This window comes from Budorcas taxicolor, chromosome 10 (genome assembly GCF_023091745.1).
Source record: "Budorcas taxicolor isolate Tak-1 chromosome 10, Takin1.1, whole genome shotgun sequence".
In the NCBI taxonomy this organism is placed as follows: domain Eukaryota; kingdom Metazoa; phylum Chordata; class Mammalia; order Artiodactyla; family Bovidae; genus Budorcas; species Budorcas taxicolor.
In genome coordinates, this window is record NC_068919.1 from 43,988,463 (window position 1) to 44,005,986 (window position 17,524).

General features: G+C 39.5%; 1 protein-coding gene and 1 pseudogene across 2 annotated transcripts in view; one reads left to right on the plus strand and one right to left on the minus strand.

Annotated features, from left to right (window-relative positions):
• Window positions 1-17,524, minus strand: part of ZNF609 (zinc finger protein 609) — a 195,294-nt gene that overhangs the window by 167,705 nt on the left and 10,065 nt on the right. For both annotated transcript variants that reach the window (XM_052646253.1, XM_052646252.1), the window contains exons 2-3: window positions 9,703-9,857; window positions 2,006-2,879 (exon numbers count right to left, since the gene is read on the minus strand). In XM_052646253.1, coding sequence (XP_052502213.1) covers window positions 2,006-2,752 — 747 coding nt within the window. In that variant the 5' untranslated portion in view covers window positions 2,753-2,879; window positions 9,703-9,857. The remainder of the gene's footprint in view (window positions 1-2,005; window positions 2,880-9,702; window positions 9,858-17,524) is intronic.
• Window positions 11,534-12,212, plus strand: LOC128054803 (ribulose-phosphate 3-epimerase-like; annotated as a pseudogene).

The window sequence follows — 17,524 nt, forward strand, 5'->3', positions numbered from 1 at the left end:
TTGCCTAGAGTAACAGCAAACCGTGCAGCAAGTCTCCTCTTTTAAAAGTACTTCTCAGCACTTTCATCTTTCCTCCAAAAACAGAAGCACAGTCTCTCTCATTCCACTGCCCCATTCTCAGTCTTTTTGGGAGACAAAGTGTATAACACAGCTACCTTACTAAGAACCAAATTTCCCTTGACCAAAATATATTCTTAGCTGAACATACTGTATCTTTCAGCCCAATTATAATCCGAAGGGCAGTCACCTACCTAGTCCCTGAACCTGTAAGAGAAAAAGGGTTCCATTTGCTTCTCTGTTGGAGACTCTCAAGGACATTTAGACTTAGACCCAACATGAAGCTAAGCATCATTAATCCTTTCACCCACAGACCACTACTGGGCTTAGAAGATTGCAACATGAGTCAAGAGTTCTAAACAGAAAGGAAAGTGAAGGTCACCTCCAGAAGTGGCCACTTTGCAGCACACGAAGAACAAAGATTATGAACATGAATAGAGATGTGGCAAAAGCTTGCTGATGCCAGAGGTAGGGAACAGTTAAAGGGCCTGGAACAGAAGCAAGAACTCCTGGTACTCCTAGGCCTCTTTAAAACAGTTATTGCCCATCTGCAACCCAAAGAAAATGGTAAATCACAGCCAGCACAGGATGCACCACGCCAGTAACCTGCTGGGACTTGACTCCCCTGAGGTGGCCTGTAGCATCTGTCACCTAAACAGGCAGTCTCTCTGGCAGCTGCCACTGGTAAAAGGGAATAAACCATTGGGTTATTAGTGGAAAAAAATTGACAGCACTGTTACCAGGGAAGCCCAGATGTTGCTAAGACTTATAGATGTGCCAGAGGCAAGGACCAAAATACCTACAGCAAAGAAAACACAAGCCAGCACTGAGAGGACACTACCACCCAAACATACACATCCAGCCTCTATTTATTAACACTTACATATGGAAATAGGTATTCCCTGTTGCAGCGGATGCAATTACAGAGAAATCCATTTATACTGCATCTGCTGGAATCAGCTGAAAGCACAGGGTGAGCAGAGAGCAGAAAATCAAGAGCCAATGAAGAGCTCATTACCAGGCCAGCCACTTTGTAGGAAAGTGTAAGCTGCAGAAGTTTAAGGCAGCCTGAGCTGACCCTAGACTCACAGGCACTCTGCTCTAGGCCTGCAAATTCCATTTACTGAGACATGAACTAAGATAATTTTCCCAAAGGAGCAGAGCCCCTGGTGGGGCTGTAGGCACCTGTCCTTCCAAGTCAAGCAGAAGGCAAGGTATCATTACGCTGTCTGGCAGCTATTAAACCACCAGGAGACTTTGATTCCCATAGTTGAGGGAGATACTCGGCCAAGAACTATACGTTAGTGGCCAAAGACTCTTTCAAGGCCAAAATTTCATGGCCACAACACTAATTCATAACAGCTGATTAAGTACTTCAGGACCTCCTGCTCCACTGTTTACTTGCCCCAAATGGGTCCTTTTGCTCTCTGGCAGTCACCGATAGAACACTTGGTAAATTACATGTAATGAAAATTATTTAACCCTTGTCTCTTCCAGAGACCCAGCATCACCATATATCCCATTAAAAACAGCATTCAACTGAAAGCCTATTAAGCTTATCAACTTGTTGTTAAGTTTATCAATCATTCTAAGGATGAAATGTCAAGCTGGGAACCACATAAAGGCTGATGCCAATCTCTAGTAACAAGTGACTCAGGTGGGACAAGGACAAGGTGGGAGGTTCTTGGCTTACAGAAAATTCTTTCTACCAAGCAGCTGCCCCAACAACAGATATTCTTCTCCAAAATGTCCAGGCCTGCTGTTAATGAATCTGCAGGGAATCCCCTAATTTGGAACAAAACCACATTATCATTACCAGCTGCTCTGACCTTGTAATTGGTCATTACCCACAAACTAATGAGCCTCCCACAGAGTGCACATAGCGTTAGGTGGTTAGTCCGGGGCAGTTCTGACTGGCAGTGGGCAGCCAGATCTGGCCACCTCTTACCTTTTCAGACTTGACTTTCTTTAGCGGGCGACACTCATTCTCCCCTTCCTCTGGCTCCGGTTTAGCTCCCAAAGGGTTGAGCGCTGCCCCAGGCTCAATAGCTATACTCCCGAGTGGCTCCACAGCTCCTGGATCCACCCCCGCACTTCCATCATACTGACCACCCCGTCCTCCCAAGGGCACTGGCTGGAGGACCCCAGGATCCTTTTCTGCACAAGTCCCCACTCCTTCGCTTCTCTCCTTCTTGCTCTTAGACGAGCTGTTCTCCTTCTCCTTTTTGGAGCCCGCTACACTGCGGGATGCCTTAGCCGCCTTCTCTGAGCCCTTGGGAGCAACAGCAGCAACCAGGCTTCCTGCATTGGCACCATCTCCTGAGCGTCCCTGTACCTCTTTCTTGCTAGCTGCCCCCTCACTCGGAGTGAACAGGGACGTCCCTGGAGTGGGTTTGCTAGTGTCTTTGCCACTCTTATTCCTTTTGGATTTGGATTTGCCTTCCTTTCCTTGAGGACCTGGCACTGGGGTCACAAACTTGATGTTGTCTGGCAGTGTGGCCACAGCATTGGGAGCTGGTATCCCCACCTCCTTTGAGCCTGACATTTCCAGTTTCTGCTGGTCCTTTTCCAGATCGGCGTCCAGGTCAATGATGAGATTCCCTACTCCAATGTCCCATTCATCCCCACTGTCGTATGTCTCAACCGGGTTTGCATCCACTCCTTTCCCTCCGGAGGCTCCACTGCTCAAGGACATCTTAGAGTCAACGTCCCACCTCAAGATTCAAGGCTCTTCCTTGCCCCCAGCTTTCCTAGTTTCAGCTTCAGCTACGTTCTCAGACCTGCCACATTGGTCAGTACATGCCCAGTGGACAACATCATTGCTGGAAAAAGAAAATGTAAAGAGCTGTTAAAGGAAACAATACAGGCAAAGAGACAGCCTGAAATAAACTCCCACACAAAACAGTCCCTTGCGAGGTGGCTATCACATCACAATGGACAAGACAAACAGGTTCAGTTGTATCTCCAACCAAGTCACTTTGGATCAAGGAAAAAGCTAATTCCCACTCCATCTCCCCAGGGGAGAGTACAGTGTTTCCAACTGCCCGGAGATTCTGTGCTAAGATTTAACTAGGAATCCTCTAGTTTCCCATTCCCAAGAGACTGATTTCTACTACCACTGCCAGCTGGCAATCTTCCCTCAGTCAATACGGCCCTGGCACATCCCCCAGTACAATTTTATTCACATCACTTCTCCATACTTCTTCTTGAATTATCAGAGATTTAGAACATTGGCTAGCAAAGGCTAAATCCCTCTACTAACAGGGCCTGTTCCTACTAAAAATAATATGGGGAAGGGGGAGGGTATCTAATTGCAGGTAAGCAAAAGAGAAAAGTAAACAGGACTGGGGAAAAATACAATATCAGGAAAGGGACAAAAACTGCAATTAGAGGAGACAATCCTCAAAGAGGACTTAACCCATCAGCTTACATTCAGTTAAACCAGCCTTATTAAACTCCAGGTTTCAAATTACATCTAAATAGCAGAATTCAATGTAGTCTTTCCCACTAAAATCCTCATGAAGATACACAAAGACACACTCACACAGAGAAAAAAATATTACCTTATCAATAACTGAACAGTACTAAAAAACTTAATGCTAGAATGTGGCATAAGTCTCCCTATTCTTGTAAGACTGATGACACTGTATTGATAAACATCAACATTGTTCCATGTTCACAACATGGAACAGAGATAGCTAAAAAGAGGGGTGGGTGAAGTGAGTGGTAAAAAAGAAAATATATATATTTCCTTGGGGAGTGTACCATCTCGAAAACCTGACAGCCAAAATATACCATCCAGATATTACTTTAGGATGATGCCAAAGAATTCTGTTCTTACTTACTCCCTTGTTTACCATCTTTCTATGTGCATTTAGAAAATAACTCAGAAGATGGCAGAGCAGAAAGAGGAAACCAGAGGGAACGCAATGAATCCTATGAAGTAAATATCCAACAGGTAAATGCTATAGATAGAACAGGGATAAGACAAATTGTACTTTTGCACCTTCTCTCTCAAGGCAGTGTCAAAGAACCAGGGTTCAAGAGAACCTGTTCAAGAGAAGATGTCACCCTAGGAGACCAGAGCTATACCAAGTGAATGCTTGAGAGCAACTGGGATTTAAGAGAGAAAGGACTGCACTTTAATCTGCCATTTAGCCACAGATGTGAGAAGAAAATGACTAGTGATAAAGAACCCACCAGCTAACAAGGAGGCATAAGATGCAGGTTTGATCCCTGGGTCGGAAGATCCCCTGGAGGCGGGCGTGGCAACCTACTTCAGTATTCTTGCCTGGAAAATCCCATGGACAGAGGAGCCTGGTGGGCTACAGTCTCTAGGATCACAAAGGGTCGGACAAGACTGAAGTGGCTTAGCACACACGCACTGAGAAGAAAACACATCCTTTAACCAAGTAGAGAGCTTAGTGCCAACAGCAAGTGACCACAGTTGGCACTGAGTCCACAAAGATCTTACTTCATAAAAGAATGAACAAAAACCATGAGGGAAAACCTATGAACTATGAAACAATGTGACCCGCAAGGTAAAAGCAACATAATCTCTGAAAAATTAGAGATATGATACCGCTGAAAATGATCAAAAACTCTGAAGAGATTTTTAGTAAAATGCTTGGAATTCTCTATATTATCTGTGGATTCATTAAAAAAAAATAATTAATTGCCTACTAAGTCCCAGGCACTAAACTATGCACTGGGGATACAGCAGAAAATGACAGTTAATAAGACAGTGAAACACGATACTGAAAATAATTGTATTATGAAGGGCAAAGAAATGGGAACGCCAACTGAATCTGCACTACAAAGAATTATTAAAGCATAGTTCTGCCCGACATCATAATTTATCACCTCTTCAATCTCTGCAACTGTCGTAAGGCTTAGAGCACAACCCACATTCACCTACCACTCGACCCTCTTTCCCCTGGAGCTGCCCCATCATTAGTATGTAATGTAAACCATTAGAACAAATCCCATGCGTTTTTATTCTTGGAAAAACAACAGAATTTTCAAAAGACCTTCCTCTAAAAAACAAACAAAAACTCTTCCTCTACAAAACAGGATGGTAATGAACAGAAACTCTGGAAGGGTATATAAAGGAAAGAATATAAAGTACAAGAAAATGTTAGAGCTCACTGAGAGCTCCTGATAGTTCTCACTCTACTGTATGGGCTGACCTGTCAAGTATGGAGCAAGATAAACAAAGCATGACAGTAAGGAAGGCAGAGCATTAAGAAGATACCAGGGGGAAGTGAAAAGATAGAACTTAAAAGAATGTAATTTTTTTAAAAAAAGGAAAATGCAAGGAAATGAAAAATGTAACACCAATTAAAATTCATACACAAATCAAAAAAGCACAGAACTAAAACTGTGGAAGAAATTACAAGAAAATCTGAGATACTCCTCTGGAGTAGTAGAGGATACTATTCCAATAGCAGAGGATCCTATTTCAAAGGAAAAAGGACAGCAAAAAGAAAATAACGAGGGAAATTAAAAGGAAATATTTAATAATACTCAAAGCAAAACTGATGAGACTAGAACAAACGGGGAAAAAGCAACGCATCAAGACATAACGAATAAGTTAACACCTTGAACTGAAAAAGATCTTGAAAAAGTTCAGTATTTTTTCAGCAAAATCAATTTTTTAAAAAGCCAAACTTGCACACATTCTAGCAAAATTTTTAAGTTACAAAGAACAAAAATTAGGCCAACCTTAGACTGTTCCGTAACATTCAGACTGTTCTGTAACATTAAATGTTAAAAAAGAATAAAAAATCTATAGTTTTGAAGAGAAAGTTATTTTTCAAGAATCTTACACTGAGTCATGTTGTCATGTGTTAAAACAATAGATTTTCCATTATGTAACATACATATATCCATCTTGTTAAAAACTATCTGAAACATTAAAGTCACTTCAGTGTAGCATAAATTTGAATAATTCCTGTAAACATAAATATCAAATTATTTTTATAATTTTAAGGGTAAACTCAATGCATATATTCCTGGAGAAGATATGAGGCAAAATCAATGCTTATAATAATGTCAAACCTCAAAAATTACAGCCTTAATATCAGTAAAAAAAAAAAAAAAAAAAAAGACTTCCTCAAATTCTTTTTGTCCCAATTCCAAATTGTTGTGGAAAATTGCTTTGGTTTTTCTAGTAAGCAGAAATATTGCCATTAACATCTTTTTTAAGTGCTTCTTAAAAAGTAGCTGGAGATGAAAAGAACATCTGATGGTCTGTGCTCATTTTCAGGTTCCATATTTTCCACGAGATATTCATGAAATGGAGAGATAGCCAAGAGTATTGTAAAACATCAAGAAGCCATTTCATAAGAGAAAAGGTCTTAGAACCTGGTATTCTTTAGTATGGAAAGGAGTTAACTGAAAGGAGATGGGTATGAAGGTTGCAATGTGGAAGAGAAACTTATTCTGTGATGCTGAGGGTATAAACAGAACCAATGAGTACAAGTTACAGAAAGACAGATGTTTAGTTCAGGAGAAAAAAACGTAATTATCTGAAATTCCCAACAATGACCCACAACGCTTAATGAAGCCATATCTCTATCACTGAAAGCAGTGATCAGAAAAAGCATCATCTCCTGTCAAGCTAATTGCATGAAGAATTCTTCTGTGTGCGGTAGGAGTAACCTGGACATGTCCAGGGCCTTTTTCAAATCTGAAGTTCTATTAATGTACCTATCAAAAGTGCCTTCCCTACTAAAATTTCCTTCCCTAAAATTTCTGAATGACCAGAATGCAAACAAAGAAAACATATCCTGAGAACGAATAAGTAGTGGTCCTGATGTTCTATGGAGAGCACCACCCTCCTATTTCTGAGAGTACCACTTTCCAACCAGGTGACTCTTCAGAAATTCAGCTTTCCAAACCCAGCAGCCTTCATAGTAACTTTGATGGTACCTTTCCAAAGATATACTGAAAAACCGCCAAGGATTCTTTAGCAGTCTGGCTGTAGCAGCCAAACCACTTTCCATCTGCTCCCTCCAGCATCCCTGGCTTTATGCAGTTAATAATCAACTCTCTGACAGGTCACTGCAGAGATGTTTAACCACAGAAGGAAAGGTAACCAACATGGTAGTTGGAAATGAAAAGCGCTGACCTGCTACTTCTATGGCAGAGAAAGTACAGAATCAGGAGGGGCAACACCTTACAGAGACTACAAAGCACTTTCAACTTGCAGGAGTTTCTGTATGTATTTTCCTCTCTTGTCTCCTTCTGCCTAACTGTACTATACTTCCCTATGTACCAAATTCTGGAATTACTTGCCACTGCTATTGCACTTTCTTCTGTACCTGATCATCAAGAACTCTCCTCTGAGTGGCTATAGCTAAGGGACCAAAATAGGCCATGACAATCATTCCCCATTCCCTGTATCTGTAACAACAAATGTTCAAATTCCCGTTTCCTCTCTGGAACCCAGCTCTATCTCTCAGACTTCCAGCCCACAGACTGGTTTGTAATCACACATTTCAGGCCATTAATTGCTTTTTATCAGGACATATGCCATAGATCACACCACTTTCCTACCTCAGTAAGGAGCAAGGCCTCTCTTCCAGGCTAAGAATGGGAAAAAGAGTCTTCATGAGAGGACTATGGCTCTGCCCAGAGGACATAAACAGCAGTGGACCCTACTTATGTCCAAACACAATAAGAAAAATAATACTTTTTTTTCTGCTAGATAGAGCTCTATATCCATCCTAGAGGACTTTAAAGACACAGGATCTCTTTAACTGCCAATTACCTATAGCTAATCTGGTCTAAGTAGCAAATTGTCCAGTGCTGTTTCACTGTAAATTTAACTGTCCTCCCCTCTTGTTACAGTTTTTGTATCAAGCTTCTCACAGGCTGTGGTCTGAGCAAGTGACAGTTGTGTCTGAGTGAGTATAATCTGCTTGTGACCAGACAGGTCACACATATTTGGATGTGAGGGTTATCAGTCTTGGCTAGCTAGTTTTCACCAAAAGCTGTATGGACAAAGAAAAAATAGGCTATGCTCAATTCCAGGAAGGCAGCATGGTGTAGAAAAAAAGAAAACTGAGCTTAGAATCAAGAGAAGTGATTTCCAGATTCAAATTTCCAATGACCCTCGCCAGGATGTCAGTCAGGTTGCTTTATTAAATATTAATTTTTTTATAATAAAATGGAGGGAGAATTCATCATGGTTCTAAGCATATTATGAGGATCCAAATCTAAAAAATGTGACAACTCAAAAAAATAAAATGACCCAAATATTCTCATAATATTCTCTAGGGTCTCAACTAACAGAGGACTGTTTCACAGCTGTACAGGGATCTAAATTATTTTAAATAGAGGAAAAATAAATATTTGAAAATCTTTTACAAATTAAATTATAGGTAGTACTGATATCCATTTGAGTTTTATGAAAGAAAATGCCAATCCTTTCTTCTTTCAACTACTCAGTTGTTCTGCTTTTCCATTGAGGCTAGGAGTGCCTTTAGATGTGGCTCATGAAACTACACTGTAGTGACTGACAGAAAGACTCCATTTTGCTTCAAAAATCCCTCAGGGCCAAGGTACCAATCCCAAAGCTCATGGTTTTAACATCTGGATTATCTCTTTAACAAACAGTTCCAATCTACTAGTTTGTTGAGCCAACCACCACCGACCCCCCATCCCCAACAGGCCTTCAAATCTAAACTGGGTGAGGTTCACAGGGTTTGATGTCCCAGGAAACTGTCACTAAATCAGTGGGATAAAACAAAAGTTGCAAGAAGAAAACCAAACTATACCATCTTCCCTGAATTTCAGATGCTACCCTGAAATCACAGCATACTCAGTCAACCTCAGGTGAGGCCAGTACAACACGTAAACCTTCAGTGGTGACTCAGCTTATCCAGCTGGAACAGGCGTATTCCCTCTCTACCTGCCACACTAGACCTCACTGATGAACTGAATTTCCAACTAGGGCTCTAACGACCAACAATCAACTTTCCTTTGGGTCTCTCCCTTAATTTATTACATTCATTACTGTAACAAAGGAGCTGTGTCATATCCTCAAGTACCAGAGCTCTTAGCTTATATCTCCAATGGGAATCAAATAAAGACAGACTAACAGTGCCGGTTTGAGAAGATGGATCCAACTCAGCAGAGCTCCTCTGACCACATGTCACTTTAGGACAGAAGAGGAGAAGTGTAGCATCTCTCAGTCCCTCAGTGTTTATATGCTGCATATCATGAACAGTTTTATGGTCTTCACAGGCTGCTATTCTCAGACAAAGACTATCAGGCTTGACCTGTTTCATTTCACATAATCAACTGACACTTCCACTAGACAAAGCTATTCAACAGGGCTCAGGTTTAGAACCTTGGTGTTTGTCAACACTGATTAGTACCAGCATACATTTCAAAGAGGCTAAACAGCATACTAAATATGCAAATAATTCAGTCCCAACCCTACAGGGATTCACTGGTGGAACTGGTTCACAGAGAAAACTCTTACCAAGGCCTAAGTGTACGTAGGCCAAGAAGCAGAAGGCAGAGAGCACCTAAAGTAGACGATAAAGCGTCACCATCCTCCTCCTCCAAACAATCGAAGGGCTCTGTAAACCCTTTATAATTCAGTTCTCTTCCCCAGAGATAAACTTTACGTACCAAAGAGGTGATGTCAAATTCTCAAGAAAAAAGTGGAGTTAGCTTAGGAATCAGGAGATTTAAGAAGTTGGCCCTCCACACAGAACTGTTGTGGCAAAGCTTTTCTATGGCTCAGTCTCCTCTCCTCTCAAACAGGAAATAATATGGGTCAATTCCTAGGAACGAGGGAAAGAAAAAAACTCAGGCATTTTTCAGGAAACATGAGGAATTACCTTCATTTTTATATTCTAGACCTCATCTCCCTTCCTAAATCTAACTACTATCCTATAGTAACTCTAAAGCATACACAAAGAAAACTTCTCTATCAAAAGATAGTATCTGCACTGTCAGACTAATCATAAAACTAGTGGGATCCACACACACATCCTTTAGGATATCTAAGCCAGACTGACTTCGCCAGCCTTCTCTCATGGACACACTCTGTCCTCTGCACCCCATTCCCACGTTATTGCCTCATGGCGTTTACCTCAGACATTCCCTGCTCACACCCTACCTCCCAGTGCAACGATTTGATTACCATTTGTTTCTTCCACCTGACTGCATGCACCCTGAGAGCAAGAGGCTGTTTCTCTTTTGTTCATTATTATATCCCATTAACAGGGTTTGGGTCACAGTACTCCCTCAATAAGTATTTTGGTCAATAAATGAGTGAATGAACACCGCTTTCCTCAATGGGCAGAACCGTAACAGTGCCAAGGCTGCCATTTCTCTTCTTCATTCTTATTCTTACTTGAACTTGATTTGTCACTAGTTATAAACTGTCTCAATTACCTAACAGGCTGCAAACTTACCAGAAGAGAGAGTGGATTTCTCTTTCTTCTAAGATACAGATAAAGGATACAGATTTATTAAGAGTCTAGGGGAAAAGTTAGAAAACAATCCAGTCCTTACATTTCTTAAAATGCCTAACTGCTCCAGAATATTCTCAGCCTTCAGCCTCATCCATGCAGAGCTGTTACCCAAAATAGGGCTAGTCCACAAACTAGGACATAACCAACCCCTGGGAGCCCTCATACTTAAATGTATGATACATTCTATCAGACTTAAACTGTCCAGGTATCACATTTTAAACACCTTTGAATCAAAGAGGACAAATGTCAGAAAAAATGGCCATTTCTGAGAGGAGTTTACTGACTAGGAAGAAGCATGAGGGAAACTTGTGAGGTGTTGGAAATACTCTATGATCTTGAACTGGATGGTGGTTATATGGCTACATATACATGCACTGAGTTATGCACTGAAGATTGGTATACTCAATGTACTTTATTATATGCACATTATCTTTTTTAAAAAAGGTAAAATCATACACCTATGAATAAAAGTACTATACTACTGGATCATGGTCCTGTTCCTAAAATAGCATTTTATGTGATCACAGTAAACAGGAATTAGGCCAGTAGTCTTCACAGGTTAGGCTATTTAGAAGGATGGAAAAGAAAGGAAAAAAGGAAAGAAACTACATTTAAGGATTACCCTGTGCTTCACTATATTGTGAGGAGATTTATAGATCTGTTGGAGAGTCTGAATGAATTATAATGACAAACTAAAAACACTGAGGTAATTAATGATATTAAACCCTGGGAAAAAAACATAAGTTGCATAAGAAAACACAGTAGTATACTAAATAGTTTAAGAATAAACATTTACTTAATAATGGATACTGATAAAAGCAAAAATTTGATTTGATAAGGAGAGCACAATAGGATAGCAGATTATTTTTTAGAAATACAGAAGTAAATACAAGCAAAAGACTGAAAATCTTAAAGCAGTTGCCTACTGGGAGTGAGACTTGGTGATAGGAAGGGATAAATAGTGGATTACTAAAAATGGCATGGCCAATTGGGGTAAGGCACCTTCATCTAGCTGGGGCTCTTGAGCAGTAACTTGCTCTAGAGAAACAGTACCATGGCATCTGGCTAAAAACTGGCTCATCCATCCTCAACAGTGATGTGGCCAGTTTAGGGGCCAAGTGCCTCCAGATGCTGGACTCTGAGGTCGATTATCTGCACCTGGATGTAACAGGCGGGTGGGCATTTTGCTCTCAACATCACCTTTGGTCATCCTGTGGTAGAAAGCCTCCAAAAGCAGCTAGACCAGGACCCTTTCTTTGACATGTATGTGAAGGTGTCCAGGCCAGAAAAGTGGGTAAAACCAATGGCTATAGCAGGAGCCAATTAATATATGTTTCATCTTGAGGCTACTGAGAACCCAGGAGCTTTGATCAAAGACACACAAGAGAATAGAATGAAGGTTGGCATTGCGATCAAACCAGGAACCACAGTTGAGTATTTGGCACCATGGGCTAATCAGATAGATATAGCATTGGTTATGACAGTGGAACCTGGGTTTGGAGGGCAGAAATTCATGGAAGATATGATGCCAAAGGCAGGAGCTAACATGATTGTGTCTGGGGCAGTGCCATTATGAGGAGTGAAGACTCCAGATCAGTGATCATCCTACTAAGAAATGTTTGCTCAGAAGCAGATTAGAAACGTTCTCTTGATCAATGAAACCACAAGGAGCCCAGTGTTTCTTCTTATGAGATCTCCTTTTTATTGGAAAACAAGAATATTGACTACAAATCGTACCACAGTTCAGACAGTGCTGCTTTTCTGGGCAATTACTCATTCCAGTGACTAAAGTTCATTATGCAGAATGTTCCAAGAGGTTAGAAATTGGTCAATATAACTTCATTTTTAGTGATGGAATTAAAAGATTAGTGTGGTAAAATACCATTTTTACTGGGAGACTTGATTTTCATAAAGAGTAAAAATATGGCTGTATTAAGGTTATGAACAGAAATATGTCTTAATGCCTAAGGAAGGCATGTTGGCTACTACAAAAAAAAATTCTTCTCTGAATTTTTAAAAATAATTTTCTTTGGTTTCTTGGCTGTTTTCGGAAAGCAAAGGAACTTCTGTTTTTCCTGTTTTGTGCCATTTTTGATTTATGTATGTGATAACTACGTTTGCATCTGACTGGGAATGACATATAACTTTCCTAGCTTCAAAAACATTTATTATCATTTACTTTGTACCTTATATTTGATACATAAAAAAGTGTACTATGAAAAAAAAAGTGGATTAGAGATTTTCATTAAAAGCAATATTTGACCTTTAATATGAAGCTCATGGGAGGACAAAAACAAAAAAAGTGTACGTATTAATCTGATAATGCAGATTATGCCACTTTAAAGGCAGAAAGTGAACAACTAAAGAGCATTTTGATGAGGGTATGAGAGGAGAATGAAAAAGCTGGCTAGAAACTCAACATTCATAAAACTAAGATCATGGCATCCGGTCTCATCACTTCATGGCAAAATAGAAAGGGAAAAAGTGGAAGCGGTGACAGATTTTATTTTCTTGGGCTCCAAAATCACTGCAAACGGTGATTGCAGCCACGAAATTAAAAGATGCTTGCTCCTTTGAAGAAAGCTATGGCAAACCTAGACAGTGTATTAAAAAGCAGAGACATCACCTTGCTGCCAAAGGTCTGTATAGTCAAAGCTATGGTTTTTCCAGCAGTCACGTATGGGAGAGTTGGTCCATAAGGAAAGCTGAGAGGCGATGAACTGATGCTTTTGAATTGTGGTGGTGGTGAGTCCCTTGGACTGCAAGGAGATCAAACCAGTCAATCCTAAAGGAAATCAACCCTGAACATTCATTGGAAAACTGTTGCTTAAGCTGAAGCTCCAATACTTTCGCCACCGGATGCCAAGAGCCAATGCATTGGAAAAGACCCTGATGCTGGGCAAGATTGAAGGCAAAAGGAGAAGAGGGCAGCAGATGATAAGATGGTTAGACAGCATCACCAACTCAATGGATATGAATTTCAGCAAACTCTGGGAGATAGTAGAGCACAGAGGAGCCTGGTGTACTGCAGTCCAGGGGAGTCGCAAAGAGTCTGCACTGGCAGAGTCGGACACCACTTTAGCGACTGAATGACAACAATTAATCTGATAAATAAAATATTTTAAAATATTATAAAAATATATACTTCTCCAAATATTCCTGGATACGCTTACAAGTTATAAAACATATTAATCCAATAATTTATCAAAAATCTTATGAGAGGCAGGAATGATGCAGGTATAAAAGGGCAATGTGAGGTACCCTTGTGGTGATGAAACTGTTCTGTATCTTGACTGTGGTGGGAATTCCCTGGTGGCTCAGACGGTAAAGAATCTGCCTGCAATGTAGGAGACCTGGGTTTGATCCCTGGGTTGGAAAGACCCCCTGGAGAAGGCAATGACACCCACTCCAGTATTCTTGCCTGGAGAATTCTATGGACAGAGGAGCCTAATGGGCTACAGTCCATGGGGTCACAGAGTTGGACACAACTGAGTGACTAACACAAATACACACACTTATAAGTGGGTACAACTAAAACTAGGGAAATCTGAACAACCTGCGTAGATCGTATCAATGTCAATATCTGGGTATGATATTGTTCTATATTTGCATGACATTACCTCCGGGGGAAACTGGTAAAGGGTACAAAGGATCCTGTATTATCCTTACAAATGCATGAGACTCCTACAATTATCTTAACAGTTTTAAATAAAAAGAAACAAACACAAAAAACCCTTCTAGACCCTATTTCTAATTTCTAGTACTTCTACTGTTAACAAATTTTATTTACTACTGATAAGAGCAACCCAGTAATTAAGCTAAATTTATTTCTAATTTGAAAAGGTGCTCTCTATCCAATACAGATCCTAAGAACTGGTAAACAAGTTCTTCTCATTGCTTGATGGAGTCTGATAATATTCCTTCTGTCTTTAAAAACTGGATTTTTAAAAAATCATTTTACATGTTTTCATTAAAGCCTTCACTTCATTTGGTCTCCAGTTCTGATACATACTTCTTAGGGATGAAAAGAAGGGGCAATATCACAAATATGGACAAAACTTGGTTTTGTACAGGGGGAAGTTTATTTTTTTTATCTTTCTTCTTTAGTTCTCTTCCTAATGATGCCTAGCATTTCCCTGGCAGCACACTGAACTAATTTTTCAAGGAATAGCTTACCAAGATTTCCAGTCCCCTCTAGGGGCTGAAAATCTCATGCTAGCAAGTGGTTTGGACTTTCTGCCTCCTTTTAATGTAATACTATCCACACTGAAGCTCATCTTTGAGTTTTCATCCCTCCCACACAGCCAAGATACTTTGGAAGTATAATCTTAAACAATTTGGGAACCTAAGCACTTGAAAGAGCTTAGTGTCAGGAGAAAACCTGAATATGTCACTTTTGTAAAACATTTATTAAACTGTCAAATAAAATGAGTGTCACTGCTTAAACCCTTCCACCTAGAAGAATTTATCATTGAGATAATTTCTGGAGGTAATGTCATGAGAAACCAGCACAAGGCAATGGAAAAAAAAAAAACAAAACAAAGGAGGTAGGAAAAGCTCAATTCTAGTCTTACTCTCCCTGAAAATGTTTAAGAATCTTGGGCAAGTCACTGCACTTATCTGAGCCTCTGTTATTTCACCTATAAAAAGCTGAGATAATTAATATACCATACAGTGTAATACTCTCAGTAGAAACTGGAATAGCACGCTGACATCAAACTCATTAATATTCTTACAACAAAATGAATATTTACTTGAAACAGAACAAACAACAATGAAAACAGCCATAAATAGCCTCATAGGCTGAAGTCAGGTTTGTGCCTACCTTAAAAAAAAAAAGCTTTCAGAATTTGGGGGTTTTAGAACTGCAGAGAAGGAACTATAGGCCTACCTGGATGTGATTACTGTCAGAAAGTCAGTTTACTAATACAAAACAGAACATTTTCTCCCATTCCAAGGCTAAAGTTTTTAAACAGTCTTGGCCTGACTAATAAAACTAAACGAGGTCCACTGGTAACCACTCTGCCCACACACAACTGTCAATGATTTGTCATATGTGACTTCTCTTTATGTAAATTAACCCACTGCCTTGGCTCCAGTAAGTTATACTAATGATATCAAGTCATCTCAATCTTAATTTACATTTGATAGATTTTATTCCCTCCACCTCCAAACCCTTCTTATGGTGAAATCTACTCCCGTCCCTTCGTGTAATGATCATGCTACTTAATTTGAAGTGATGTACTTTCACTAGGAGTTACAGTTTATCCTTGAATTTTTTCCTAGATTCTAGGGTAGACAGATTTAGAGATCTGATCGAGAAAAGTTAGGCAGCTAGGGGGAAAAAAATGTGTTGGAACGACTAACTAAATATTACCACTTCTGGAATAACTTTTGGGACTTCTATACATTTTTCTGTACTTTATATGCATTAAAAGAGATTACTTCATGTCCTAATTTCTTTTTTTTTTTAAGTTAAGCTTATCATCATTTGACCAGAAGCTTTAAACTGCTTGCAAAGAGGGAAAAACAGAACTGAGAATTCTCCAACATCTTCATCCCTGAATGCGTCTTTCACACCATGATAGAGTAGTCTTACCAATTTTCTAGTGGTCTTCTTAAAAAAGCAAAAACAAAAACTCTTACCATCAGTTTAGCAAAGAACCTAACTAATTCAACATCTTTTTCTTCTTTCACCTAAAATTTCTAGACAGCACGCATGACTAACTATCATCACTTTGTGGGTTTCTTCGGTCTTGACTGAAATTTTTTTTTTTTTAAAAAGATGCTTTTCTCCCCTCCACAGCCTCTGAGACTATGCCAAATGACCATCTGTTTGGTATGGTGCTTTTGATCCCTTGCTTTCTAATAAAATGGTTTTTAAGTCTTTAAACTTTCAGTGGGTTATTTGCTATTTGAAATCTTTCCACTTTTCCTACTGTACATACTTCATCGCAGCTAAATTTCTTAAAAATCAACCCCACATGATAGATTTTATTCTTCCTCTCCCTGAAGAATGCTGAGCTTAATCAAGATATGATTTCTCTTAAGCAGTGTTGACCTACAGAAACCTTTCTCAATTCTTGTTTGTTCCTCAAAGGAAAAATCCTGGTTATTTCTTTGCTCTATAGGATCTAAAACTGCCAACTGTGCAGAGAAGTTTATCTTACTCAAAACCATATCTTTAAATTTGCTCTTAATAAAGTAGTTAACCAATCTATGAAGAGTAAATAAACCCCACATTATTATTATCTGGCCTAATTTTGTGGCTTCTCCTTTAACAGTTTCAACTCAGTCACATTATTTTGATTAGGACTGAGACATTTTTATTTAAGTAAGGATTTCGACCCTTATAAAAATGTAATCGCTTGCTGCCTGTGTCATCCCTATGAAGTGCGCAGCCTAGCAGCACCACTTCAACAATTTGATTCCTTCCATCAAGTATCTGAGATGTGAATTAAATCACTGTTTATCATTATTTTGCCTACCAAGAAAGGAGAAGGAAAAAAATTATATAAGGATGACAGAAATGGCACTTGTCATGTTTATGTAACACTTTTAAATAAATCTAATGCTTCCGATCACAAATTCAGGTAAAATATATTATAGACTTGTTGTTGGAAGAAAATGTCACTTCACTGTTATATTACCTACCTCAATGTGATCTTGTTAAAACTGAATTTCTCTTATAGAAAGGCTCCATAAGAAAAAGAATATTACCAGACACTGTCCTGCATTTCCCTCTCTGTCAGATGGTGTTATCTGAACTCATCTGAAATCCACACTGCCAGATTTCTAGCTCTGTCAGGACTATAAGGGTCTGCTATACAAACGCCAGAAACAATACTACTGAAAAAAAACAACTATCACTAGCAAACTAAACTATGTTAAAAGCATTTCTACTAATAAAGCAAAACTACTTGGTCAGCAAAACTGAGACCTTTTTAACCACTACAGAAAAATAATGACAT